At 38.3% G+C, this 14,253-nt stretch overlaps 2 protein-coding genes across 2 annotated transcripts; both read left to right on the forward strand.

Annotated features, from left to right (window-relative positions):
* Window positions 1-3,085: 3,085 nt before the first annotated feature.
* On the forward strand, window positions 3,086-5,100 carry SODALDRAFT_346723 (alpha/beta hydrolase; the record flags this gene model as incomplete). Its single annotated transcript, XM_028613265.1, has 4 exons — window positions 3,086-3,260; window positions 3,323-3,560; window positions 3,594-4,202; window positions 5,069-5,100. Exons 1-4 carry the CDS (start codon window positions 3,195-3,197, stop codon window positions 5,098-5,100), a joined length of 945 nt encoding a protein of 314 aa, XP_028462611.1. The 5' UTR covers window positions 3,086-3,194.
* An 8,006-nt stretch (window positions 5,101-13,106) lies between these two features.
* On the forward strand, window positions 13,107-13,265 carry SODALDRAFT_253240 (hypothetical protein; the record flags this gene model as incomplete). Its single annotated transcript, XM_028607427.1, has 1 exon — window positions 13,107-13,265. A coding segment is annotated over one exon (159 nt), but the record flags the coding sequence as incomplete, so codon positions are not given.
* Window positions 13,266-14,253: the final 988 nt, after the last annotated feature.

Below are 14,253 nucleotides of genomic sequence, written 5' to 3' on the forward strand. Positions count from 1 at the left end.
CACCTCTATCCACCCCCCTAGAAGCACTAGCAGCAGTAGTAGCCGCTATAGCCTCCCTTATAGTATTCTATTCTAGCAGCGTTTAAGAGTGGAAATCGACTATATTAGTAGTACTACCTAGAGGATTATAGAGTTAATAATCTATAGGCAGATTAAGTTGCTCGAAAACCTTAATTAACACCTTAGGTTCGTGGTCACGATCTTTATATAGCTGTTTTTCGTTAAAGGTAACGTCTCTCGTCCGCAGGATCCTCCTCAATTTTAGCACCTAAATCCGATATATATTAGTGCTCTTATAGCCGATTAAATAGCCGATATATACTCTCTCCGCGAGCTTAGCATTACGGTTACGACCTCGTTGATAGTCGCCGGTTAGTGGATATACCCTATAACTCTACCTCTTTAAGTGGCTAACGATAGGCTTCGTCAGAATCTTCTTTAGGCCTTATTTATTAATCTAATCCTCTATCTACCCTTAAGGGGTTTTCCACTAGAGGTCCTTCCGAGGGATAAGGTTATACAGATATACTATAGCAGCCACTAGTTCTGGCTATATATAGCGATAACCTCTTAAGCAAGATCCCTCTCTCGTCGGCCTATTTATTAAAGCCTTTCTAAAGGGATCTTTCTCTATCCAGGCGGAGTACTATAATTATATAGTAGTACTGCCTCTAAAGAAAGAACTTAAAATTCACTAATATAGGTAAGGCTAATTTATAGTTACGTAGGAACCGTATAATAGCTTAATAGGTATAGGGATCGTATAAAAGCATCACGACCTTGATACCATTATAGGCCTCGTTAAGGCTAAAAAGGTTAACCTCTACCCTATACCACGGTATCGTCCTTTAGTAGTTAGGCGACCGTCTAGATACTACCATCTTCGCCTTACTAAGGGTATAGGCCTTATAATCCACTATAAAAGGCCTTTTCCTTTAATAACGCCTCCGATAAGGGTATCTCTAATTTTATCGAGGGCAGTAGCGCCGGCGTGCCCTAGCCTCTCGTGCTATAAGCGAGCGTCTACTACGCTTATAGTAGGCATTATAGAGCTATTAAAGAAGCTGCTTAGTAGGTGCTATTAACGATCCGTTAGAATAAGAGCGTATTAATTGTTAACGTTATTCAGAGGTAGGGCTATTAAGCCCTCCACCTTTAGCACTTTAAGGCCGGAATCAAAAACGATACCCTATTCCTTTAATCTTCTAGTCGTGATTAAGATTATTAGGTAGTCTTATATAAAAGTAACGCGATTTAGCACTAAAACGAAGGGCTTACTATATTCGTCGTCCACTTCTAATTATATCCTGCTATAACCCTTATCTAGCTTAGTCTCTCCACTACCCGTTTAAAAACAACGCTCTTTAATAGCAGGTTTAAAGTCCTATAATAGGTATCGTTACTTAGTGATATACCTTAAGGTGCCAGAGTCGATTAGTAGTTAATTAAAGAGGTAACTACTAACGTTACCGTTTAGCTATAGAAAAGAATACATTCTATAGGATTCCTTGTCAGAATCCTTGTCCTAGTTATCCACGAAATTAGATACCTCTTTTAACGATTCTTTTAGCTAGAACTTCTAAGAGTCGTTTTTAGTACCCGTTTTTAGGCTTTTAGCGTCCTTTTCGATATTTTCCCGGAATCTCTTTTAACGTTCGTTATCCTAGGTCTTAAGAATACAGTCGTAGCATTCTAAGATCTCTTTTAAAGGTATATATTCCTTTTTTCTACGCGCCTCGTTTACGTTTAGGCACTTCTATAGAGGTTTATAGTTATATTTACTCCTCTTCTTATTACGGTAGTCGTAAAGCCACTCTTTCTTTTATTATAGCTAAGTATCTTACTATCCCGATTATACCCGCTAATCCTTACCTTTTTTATCCTTACCTAGGAAGCTTACCGTATAAAAGGATACTACGGTAGGCTTCTTATCGAGTTGGTACGGGTAGCGGCGACGAAGCTATATCGTATATTCCTCTATAATCGATTAAATTAAGGGTAAGTCTTCCTCTTCTAACCGGATAAGCTATATAAAACGTCCTTCTAACCACTCTAGTACTACGCTACCGATAGCGTTAAAGAAGCCGTCTATCTATTATTTCTTAGTATCGTATTCTCGAACCTTATACGTCTCGGCGTCGCGGTATAGCTTTATAAAGTCTTCTAGCCAGCGTTTATAGGGTATACGCCTAACGTTGTAGAGGTATTCGTCCTAGCGTCTCTTAACTAGTGACTTCTAGGCGGCGTTCGTCGGCTTAAGGTGCGTCTTAAAGGCCTTTAATATATCCCTTACTTCTATTTAGCCGGCGTACTAATCCTTTAAAGCAGGGCTAACCGTCTTCGCGATATAGTCGTGGAGTGCTTAAATCCCCCTCTTTTCAGCCTTATACCGATCCTCTTCCACCTACCAGATCTTAAACAGTATATCCTAATTAGTAGCGTTACGTTCTTCGGCTATAGTAGGAGGTTACGGTGGATCGGTTCGAATACGGCGCTTAGGCTATTTAGTCTCTTTAAGATTAGAATTAACGAGGTCGGCGATATCGTAGGAGTACGCGATAGTTATCACGGCTTTAATCTAAGGCCTCTAGTCTTTCGGAGAGGTAAGCGTTATAAGGCCTATAACGGGCACTACTACTATAGAAGCTATCGTTATACTAATAAAAAGTAGTGGAATAAGATAAACGAAAAGATTAATTAACTATACTAAACGCTTTAAACGGTAGTACGATAGAAACGATAGAACGATTAAATAAAACTAAAGCAGGCGGATATTACTAATAATACTAAACTACCCGCTATAGACTTAAGGCTAATTTTAATAGCCTAGAAGCTATAGGATCGATCGGAATAGCTTTGTTTATTAGAACGCCGGCCTTATATCTATTAGAATATAAATAAGGTACGCGGAATTATATATGTATTCATCCAAGTGAAGTTTATGATACTTCACGGGGATATCTAACTATATAGATAAAGCAGGGGAAATAAAGGTGGATACATAGGAGCGAGGTACTCCACACGTCTGACATAATGTGGTTTGTCACACCCCGATAAGGTGGCTGTGGCATCTGAGACACATTATGGTTTATCACACCTCGATAAGGTGGCTGTAGGCATCTGACATCTGACATAAACTTATTCTTCGTGCTGGCACTCTATTTTTACAGCGGCATACAATTTACCATATTATCATGGCTAGTACTGTTGAGGGCACATTCGCTGTTGACGGTGCGGAGTTGTATACTAAGACATGGACGGTGAGATTAACATCCAGCCTCTGTGGCTTCCTTCAACGACACGAGCTTATTCCCAGAAATAGCCTGATGGCCCTGTCAGGGCGAAGCTTATCTTCATTCACGGATTCAGTGACCATATCAATCGCTACAACGGCTTCTTCCTGGCTTTATCTGCTCGTGGAATCCAAGTCTTCGGATTCGACCAGCGTGGTTGGGGCCGCACCGTTCGCGTCCCAGCAGATCGCGGCCTGACGGGACCGACAACGCAGGTGCTGTCCGATATAGCGGCCTTTATTCGGGACAAACTACCACCTTCCCCCTGTCGTGCAACAGAACCTCCTGCAAGGAGGGCAGCGGTCACGGACAATGACGGCATTGTGGCAACTACTGTGGAACCACCGATTTTCGTCATGGGTAATTCCATGGGCGGGGGCGAGGTCGCTACTCTTGCCTCGAGGCCAGAGTATGAGGACGTCGTCACACGGATACGTGGTTGGATATTAGAAGCGCCATTAATCGGCTTTCCACCGGGTGAGGAGCCAAGCTTCGTCAAGGTCTTCCTTGGAAGACTCATTAGTCGATTTGCGCCGAAGCAGCAGCTCGTGCATGCTTTGTCCGCGGAATATCTCTCCCGTGACCCACAAGTCGTCCGGAGTATTCGCGAGGACCCATTAAACCACGAGACAGGGACGTTGGAAGGGCTTGCTGGTTTATTGGAGAGGACCAATCATCTCGCATCAGGACGTCTGAAGCTTAGCAGGAATGTCGACAGCTTGTTCGTCGCCCATGGCACAGGGGACCGGACCACGAGCTGCGATGCGAGTCGGGAGTGGTTTGACGCTCAGAATATCAAGGATGCTCAATTCAAGGCATATAAAGGAGCATATCATCAACTGCACTCTGACCTGTGCAAGGACGAATTCTACTATGACATCGGGGACTGGATATTACGGCGATCTAGCGGTACTGTTTCTAATAGTTATACTAAATTATAGATAGTAATATAATACTATTATATTAAGAGACCTGTGATCCCGATTATAGTCTATATATAACTACGATTATTAGTCTAAGTATAATATAGCTAAACTCTATATTTGGACTATTAATCTATTAGTTAGTCTATTAATATAAATGATAAGATTAAGGTACTTATACTAATTATCGGTATAGTCGTGGCCGTGGAGTTTAAGACAGAGGAGCTTTTTTTACTTTTTTTTTATTACGCGCGTATAGCCCTAAAGCTATAGCGCGGCGCCTATCACCCTAAAGGCTAAAGGCTAGTAGAAGCTAAATATAGTATAACTCGGTACTAAATAAAGGACATCCTCCGTAATAATCTGCCTAATAAACCTAATAAGGTCAAAACCAAAACAGAAAACCTAGACCGCAGAAATCAGGGGTTACGCTATATATCACTCAGCAGAGGCTATTTTAGTAGCTAAAAGATAGGCTTCTAAAGCCTATATACCTCTTTTAGTACTGAATAATAGCCGTAAAGATAGCGGTAGGCCTGCTAGGGCTTCCCGCAGGGCTCTTCGTTTGTTTTTATATAAAGGGCAGGAAAGAAAAAGTTGTGATGTATCCTGTATAGGGGAGCCAGGATAGGAATAGCGGTTATTGGCGCTATTTTAGGCCCTGTTTTAGTGGGTTTTTAGATAACCGAAGCCGGTTTTTAACTAAATAAAAGCCGACTTTACCTACCTAGGGCCTTATATTAGTAATGGTTTTCGGGAGAAACGGAGGTTATCGCGGACTAGGCGCCTTTAAAGGCGGCCTAAACGCACTGATTTACCTCTTTTTTCCGCCTCCTCTTTAGTGTTCTAAAGGGCTTTCTAGTCCTAAATTAAGGCCTTGTTAACCCGGCGTTTTAGGTGGCTAAGGGTAACCAAACTAATGGAATTAGTAGCTGTTTCGGGGTCTAGTGCCCTTTTAGCCACTTTATCCGCTAGTTCGTTCCCCTCTATCCCTACGTACGAGGGACACCACTATACAGAAACCGAAGTGCCTAGTTATTTAGCGCGTGAGATAAGGGTTTTTGCTTTTATAGCCTACTATAAGGTGCGCTGAAGCTTCTAAATAGCCGCCTGTGAATCGCTAGAAATATAGCACTCTAGGGGCCTAGGCATGTGCTGATAGAGGAGCTATTACTATTATAAATAGCTTTAATCGAATGAGCAGGTTTATCTACTACTTATAATAATTGTTAGGATATAAATAAAGGTACGGAATTATATATGTATTTATCTAAGTAAAGCTCTGAGTACTTTACTGGGATATCTAACTATCAGGAGAAATAAGGGAAAATAAGTATAGATATATAGGATCGACGTACTCTATATATCTAATATAATATAGTTTATCAGCCTCTGATAAAGAGGCTATAGGCATCTAATACACACCCCTAGAACTATAGAATTAATCCTATCTATTCAGTTTATTAAAGCTTAAATCCCAGGGTAAAACCGGCCTGGATATTAATTAACGGCCTTAAGAGTGTTAAAGCTAAAAAGTTGTTAAAAGATACTAAAACTAGTACATAAATAATAGCTATAAGGTATAAAAACACTGAAAGTAAGGATCTAATTAATCTTTCGTCTTTAATTAAAAGCCGATAAAAGGGCGTTTTGCTTTATAAATTACTTTAATTTAATTTGGCAGGGACCTTTATACTAAGTGGATATATAACGGCGAAACTGCACCCCCTTAGCACCTTTAAGGGGGCGTCTTACAGAGTTCCCTAGTCTCGCCTATACTTTTTACCCTTTATATCTCAACCCTCTACCAAAAGCTAGCAAGAGGCCTTAAGATAATAGTACTAGAGTTCGCTAATAATATACATATAATCGCCTTTAGAAAGATAAAGGTATAAACATAGTATTACCTTTATTATTATTATTATGATTATTAGTATTATTATTATTATTAGTATTATTAGTATTATTAGTATTATTATTATTATTAGTATTATTATTATTATTAGTATTATTATTATTATTAGTATTATTATTATTATTATTATTATTAATCTTACTCTGCTATTCTATTTAATCGATAGGAGTCTATTTTAGGCTATACGGTCCCTCTCGGGTAGCTATAAAGGGGAAAACCTAGGGTCCCGGGGAAAACCTCTATACTTATGCTTAGGTAGAGTAATACTATTACGGGGCCGATATAGCCCTGGTCTACCTCTTCTACGTATCTAGATTATATATCTAGGCTAGTAGCTAATAGGAAGGGTAGTAGGCTATAGCTTAGATTAGCCTTGGCTAATCCTAAAAAGGGCGTAAGGGCTACGGGTGTGCTATAGCGTCTCCGCTATATGGTAGCCACGGTACTCTATACTCGTTCTCCTTATATCCCCGGAAATCGCTCCTATTATGCCTTCTATTTAATTAATGAAGAGAATATGTAAAGCAGGCTCTCTTACCTGTTTTAGGGGTAGGTGCCGACTATATCTAGCGGCAAGTAGGTAGAGTAAGGCTCCGCCTATAGCCGTAAAATAGTATATAGTTAGTAACTAATATAGTTTTCCTTATTTTCCTCCTTTTTTCCCATAATGCTATAGAGCTTATTATAGGTTTTCCGTATCTTATATTCCTATTCGTAGTCCTATAGGCTTACTATCACGGCGTTATACCAAGTAGTAATTTCTCTTAGTATTCTAATTCTTATTTCGTTCTATATACTTCTCTAATATATACTTCGTGGGTAGTGTTATAGTAGTATAGCGCTAACTACGTAGTATAGTAATAGTAATAGTAATATAAAAAATAATAATAACTATTACACTATAAGTATCTCGGTAATATAATACTACTTCGGTAATAGTATGCTAATCTAGTTGTAGATAGCGTCTACAAATAATAAGAATCGCCGATACAAATAAAGTATAGTCTGTGTTATACCGTATATAGGCTATAATAGTCTTAAGGTGGTATTAAAGCGGTGTTATAGCGGCTAATATAAGACAGTTATTAAAGTTATAGTAAGCGTTAAGGTATATACCCTTATAAAGTCGAAGTATATACTAATACTACTAGTACTAGTACCGTATACTTTTAGTATACTAATAGCTAACGTCTATATAAGGATATATATTGTTTTTATACTATAGCGGTATCGCTAAGGCGCTGGAGTAATTAGGTCTAATAGGTTAATAGGTCCTCTCCGTTACTAAAAAGAAGTAGTAGCGCCTTATAGGTATCTATAAGGCCTATATATTAGTAAAGGTCGCTAGTAGTAATAGTATTATTATAGGAAATAATCGCCCTTTAGTATCGTGATAGTACTATACTAATAATCCATAGGCTAAGGAGCGTCTAAAGACGACGGCCTCTTCCTTTAGATAAGCCGTCTCTCTTACGCTACCTTCCGGCCGCGGCCGCGGCGATACCTTATTAGTGGAGGTGTAGGACCTAGCACGCCGAGCTCGGTGTATAAAGGGGATAATAAGTGTGATAATAGATTATTTTATAAGTAATCCCTCTACGATCCCGTTGCGGCTCCTTTACAGTAATAGAGTAGCTTACTATCTAACTCTCTTAGGGTCTTAAGTATACCGAGAGCGGCGTTAACGCCTCTAAGGGGGGTAAAGATAATAAGGATAACGAGGAGAAGTAGTATTAGTAGTATCTTAATACCGCCGGGGTCCTAGCTTATAAGGTCCCTATTTAATAACCACCTGGACTGTTATAATACCTTTCCCCGTTACGGTGCTACCGTGTTTTCGTAGGCGTGTATAACTTCAAGGGCGAGGCGGAAGTCGTTAAACCTTTTCTATTATAAGAACTACTTAGTAATTCCGCCGGTATTAGTATTATATTCTAGTACGTTATATAAGTCACCCCTAATCATAAACGGTCTCTCTATAGTACGGAAAAGGTCTTTACACTCCTCCTCGGTTATATCCTAGTAATAAAGTATTACGTGCTCTGCTACTACGCCCTATTCGTTAGCTTAGTATTATGTAGTACGGGTATATACTGCCATAGTTAGTTCTAGCTTAGTTACGAGTAGCTTAGTTAGGAGGTCGTGGAGGTATATCTGCCACGCCCTTATAGGCGAGCTCTTCGAGCTCCTAATCTTCTTTATAATCTATCTTTAGTTCTTATATCTTCTTAATAGTCTCTACACTATAGCCGTATTTACGGCCTAATAAATAGTAGTAACTAATTATTACCGATCGTTATCTATACTATACTATAGTACTTATTTCTTCTGTTAGTTTCTCGATAATCGTTTAAAGAACTACGCTCTTCCGTTAGACCCGATAACCGGTTAAACGCCGCACTTTAATTGCAGTATTTCCCTAACTAAACTAATCGGTACCGCGCCGAATATAGATATTATAGCTAAGTCTATAGTTTTCTCCGTTATAGTTTTTGCTTTTCTTTTCGACTATAAGCGATAAAACTATCGTTTTTCTCCTTTTTATTAATATTAAAAACGACTTATTAGACTAACGATTATATTCGATATTCTATATTACCGAAGTCACTTCTAGTTTTACCCCTCTTTTAAACACGTTATAGACTCGAAGCACGTTATAGATTCCTAATAGCAGTGATATAGTAAGCGCTACTATTTAGTTATAACTGCTATATTATATCAGAAGCACATAGCTGCTTTGTTTTACCCCGATATCTCCTTCTTACCCTAGATAGAACCTTTATTTATAATAGAATAAGAGAATTTCTAAGTTTATAAGTTTATTAAGGCTAACCTAATCTAGACTAAGGTGTAGAATCTGCTAGAAGGAGCTATTACTATTATTAAAGAAGAAGCCTTACTCCTCTAGACATAAGCCGCCCTAGAATATTAACGGTAGAGATAATAGTTAGCCAGAAATAACAGAAGAAACTACTAGGATACTACTAACCCGGAACTAACCTTCCCTAATACCTAGACTACGGATACCTAGGCGGCTAAGGTAACACTACGGATAGTTCTACGTAGACTAAATATCTATCATAGCTAACTAGTAAATCGTGCTTACTCTCGCTAAAATAGCTAGGAACCACTCCTAACTTAACCTATTAATCTATAAGGTATTTAGAAGTATAGACAGAAGATATCAGTAGGTCGGATAACTCTCATTTTAAATCTAGTTGACCGTAGACTACTTTTTACTCGACTATCTTCTATTACTAATAATAACCTATAGCTACTATATTTATATACCCTAAACTTATTACTACTATCCTACCTCCGTAGACTAATCTTTAATCCACCTTTACTAGGATCTTTCCCTATATGCCTTATCGGCTAACACCCTCTATAGTACGCCCTATATAATCTACTAGTACTACTATATAGGGACACCACGGCTCTAGGGATAGATACTAATATAACGAATACCGACCAGGGCACGTAGTCGGTACCTAACCCTCCGGGATAGATAGCACCTAACTATCCAGGATAGGCACTACCCCTATAGAATATAACTATTGGATCCGTACTAAGCCCTTCTTAAACCACGTTATCTCTTCCCCTACCTATTATACTATCTTCCGACTAGTTTAAGAATATAATATCTTTCTTTATAAAGTAGTAACTCGCCGGTACCGGTAATAGAGACCGCCCTGATTTCCGAAAAAAACTTATTTCGATTAGATTTCTTAGCCCGCCCACTAATAATAATAAAGACCCTTGTAACTCCTAGACGTATATCGGCGATAGTATTTACTAGCACGATATCGGCTTATTTATCGAAAGCGTAAAAGACTAGGTAAATAGACTGGAACTCCGAGAGGAAGCTTATCTTAACTTATACTCCCTGTTTAAGGGAGTAGCGAGTAGTTAGTGGGTAACAAGTTTTGATGTTATATAGCGAGCAGAGGCCCGCTATAGTCTTAATAATCTATTTACCGCTCTAGTTAGCGCTAATAGCTTAGCCCCGAAACTATAGTAGCTCTAATATCTAATATAAAGTTTATTAGCAGAGATATCGTTAACGGTCGTCCTTTCGTCGAATAGGCTAATTATCTTACTAGGCTTTATAAAGCCTTAGGCGCTAGTATTCGTATAAGCCTCAATATCTAATAGAAGATTTAGAATCGAATCGACCCTTCCCTTAGAGAAATATATAACCGCCCTAATAGTCTACTCTAATTAGATAGTTTTATACGAGATATTAAAGCCTAGATAAAAATCGTAGACTCCCCTTTTAATAATAAATCCAGCACAGACTACTACGACTAGAATAACTAGGCAACCCTACTCCTACTCCGCCGGGGCATTATATTAACCGGCCTACCTAAATTATTCCTAATAGTAGACTTCTTATATACTATACTAACGATATTCCTATGGAAAGAATAGCTACTTAGAGCTAGATCAGCTAACTACGGGGAGGCTTTTATAGCTATGGCCCCGGATATAATAGACGCGGAGGCTATACACGTACTTAAGACCTAGATTACAGAGGTAGCCGTGGTTACGGAAATAACCGCGGTTTCTGTGGACGTAGATTTATAAACTAGCGTGGAGAATAAGCTTAGCGAGGTAGATAGTTCCGATACAATAGTAGATAGTATAAAGAGAAGCAGCGTCCGTACTAATATCGCGTGCGTAAATAGATCCGAAATAATAATAGAGATAGATAGGTAATATATATAGCTATAGATAATCCATATAAGGAATAGAATAAGACTAAGCTACGACAGAAGGGTTTTATATTCTTAGAGGAAGTTCTTAGCGAAGGCGAGGAAATATACACTTATAAGATCGACGAGGGAGATATTAAGGGTAACACAGAGGAAATTAACGTGAATTAGTCTTATTTTACCGGCTATAATAGTCACTAACCTTATAAGAACACTGCTACGCCGCCTTACCATGATTATACTGATTTCTTTTAATATCAGAAAATAACCCGCTACCGGTATACTAAACCTAAAGTACCGTCGGCCACGTCGAAACTAATAATATATAAATATAATAAATATAACACGTTTTTACTAAGCAGAACACAACTATTCCGATCCGTTTTGGTAATATATACACGGTATTAAAGCCTAAGGGCTAGGCACTGTATTATCTATAGCGCCTAAGTTAGACTTATTATACTGCGTAAGTCGATAATATCATACTACCCGCTAATCACGAACCCCGCGCGCAGGCTATATTATACCCCGCTAAGGTTAAGTTACACTCTAACAAAGCTAAGCTATAAAGCCCGCTAGACTAGACCGAGTCTATAACTATAAATAAACTTTAATTAGTATATACCTATACCCCTAGTATATCGCCGATAGAAATACTTAAGGCCCTAAAACCACTAAGGCTATATAAGCCTAATACACTTATTAGCTAATTCGCCTTTAAACTAAACGATATCGTGAATACTTAGGTTTTAATAGGCCGAGCCTTAGACTACTATATGTACTACCGTATCCCTAGTAAGCTTATACCTAACGGAACTTAATTAGATATCTACGTAGACTTAGGATATACTATACTTCTTATAGACTAAAGATAGCTAATAGATAATGCTTATAATATTCGTTTTATAGAAGCTGCTAAACTAAAGCTAATACATGGCGTCCCCGGTAAAATAATAGTTTAAGAAATCGCCACTTTTAACTTCTACGTCGATAGCTATATTTCATACGTTCCTATAGTCGGCTGTTTTACCGTTATAGCCTGGGTTATAGACGGTCTCGAAGCCAGGATACTCCTAGGCGCTAAATTCCGCTAGACTTATGGCGTTAATATTCTATACACTATCGGCTAACTTCGTATTATAGGCTGCTATAATATAAAAATACCTATCCGCGAATACCGACTGAAACTAATTCGACGCCGATATAGGATTATAGTCGCCTAAACCGTTATAATTCCCCCTTTAGCTTCGACACTTATCCCCGTTTAATATAATAGTCTCGTAAACGGATATAATTTTTATTTCGAGCCAGAACCGTATTATTCGGTATTTTTAGATATTTACGATACGGAGACTCCTAAGGTTATCTAGTATATTAATAATTCTAAATACTCACTTATACTATTTAGGTCAGATAGGCTTAGCTATATATACGAAGTAGGTAAAGACGATATAGAAGATATCGAATAGATTAACGCCTACACCCTAATAGCGATCGAGTGATATAAGTTTAAAGACTATAAGCTAGTCCGACAAATTATATATATAATACCGCAGGAACTAATAGACGCCTTACCGACCCTACCGTAACCTGAAAAACTATACTCTATAAAGAAACACGGTACATAAACCCCGAATCATCTAATAACGTGCCGGAAATCGGTATAAAAGAGGGGGTATATATTTACGCTACCGACTCCGCTAAGGCGGAGTAGCTTCGTATACTTTTATAATCCTTTAATATTTAACGAGATAAAGGCATTATTCTACTCCTACCTAATAAGCGTATACGAGTTAATCTAGTTAGTAACTAGCAGAAAATAAACCTATATTCCCGACTCTACTAGCTTAGCGACGAGGACCGATAATATCTAGACGATAAGTTTAACGATATATATAAGATAGGTCGTATAACCTAGTAGAGGAAACCCACCCTATTTACCTACCCTGGTTTTATTATCTAGCTGACTAGCTAAGGTATTAAAAAAGGACGAGTTATAGTCGATCTCCGAAAGCTAAATAATACTATTTTACTAGATGCGTACCCGATACCCTCCTAGGATAAAACTATTTAGAGTCTATAAGGAAAGAAATAGTTTAGCGCTTTCGATACTAGCTCTTTTTTTTACTAGCTCCCCGTTAAGGAAGAATATAAGGAAAGAATAATAATCGTCTTACCTAAAGGTCTAAAACGCCCTAAAGTTATTCTAATAGGTTTTCGGAACTCCCTACTATTCGTGCAGGGATTTATTGATTAGAGACTATTTAAATATAGATATTTTTATAAGGTATATATTAACGATATTATCGTTTTTTCTAAAACGTTTAAGGAGTATGTAGCCTACTTAAAGATTATACTAAAGCTATTTAAGAATATCTGGCTAGCACTTTCTTTAGTAAAGTTCTTTTATACCTATATTTGTCGAACAGACCACAGTCTTTTTCGGTTACGTAGTAGGCCAGATTGCTAAGAGTATAATCCGGGTAGACGCTTACAGAATCTGCACTATAGAAAATACGGTGGCAGCGTTTCCCTGACGGTCTATGACAGTTAGAATTATACATAATTACCTGAATTAATTTTGACCTATTTTATACCGATTTGGACTACGCTTTATTTAATAATTAAGAGTCTTACTTACTAAGTAAAGATATACCTATTTTACCTACCCTTTTACCTTTACTATTATCGATTTAAGAAGCTATCTAGCCGCGCCGATAAAGCGTGTTAATCTATAAATAACTCTTAAGATATCGTATCTTAGCCCTATTACGGATAAAACCTATAAGGATTAGGAGCTCTAGCGATGCCTATACGAATCGGTTACCACCTATAAGAATATATAGCGGTTTCTCCGCCTAGTCGATCCGACTTAATTCCTCGAGGAGCCTATAATACTGAATTACGACTCTTTCCCCTCTATAACGCCTAGGCGTACCCCTATATAATATCTTAACCTTACGGACGCTGGCTAGAAGGCGTACGATATCGAAATCGCGCGCTGGAAGATCCTATAAGCGTAATACGATAGCTACCTAAAGGGGATTAACGCTATACTAACCTAGTAGGTTAATACTATTAACTAAAGCCGTAGATAACTACTACGAGGAGGTATACCTCGTAAGGTATATAAAGCTGTTAAACGCGATACGGATTAGTACCTGGCTACCCGCTAAACCGATACCCACGAAGAGTATATGGAGTATACTCGGTACCCTACGAATAGCCTTAAGAAGCTTAGGGGGTGGTTAGATAAGTAGTACCCACTACTATAAAGCTATAAAGATACCGGTTTAAAGCCCGCTATATAGATATAGGTTATTGATTTCTTTAGAGGTATACGCCCCTATACCGGCCGCGATTAGACTAAGGCCGAGGGACGCCTTATAGATAACTAAGTAGTTATA

The sequence above is a fragment of the Sodiomyces alkalinus genome (genome assembly GCF_003711515.1).
Source record: "Sodiomyces alkalinus F11 unplaced genomic scaffold SODALscaffold_14, whole genome shotgun sequence".
NCBI classification, from domain to species: domain Eukaryota; kingdom Fungi; phylum Ascomycota; class Sordariomycetes; order Glomerellales; family Plectosphaerellaceae; genus Sodiomyces; species Sodiomyces alkalinus.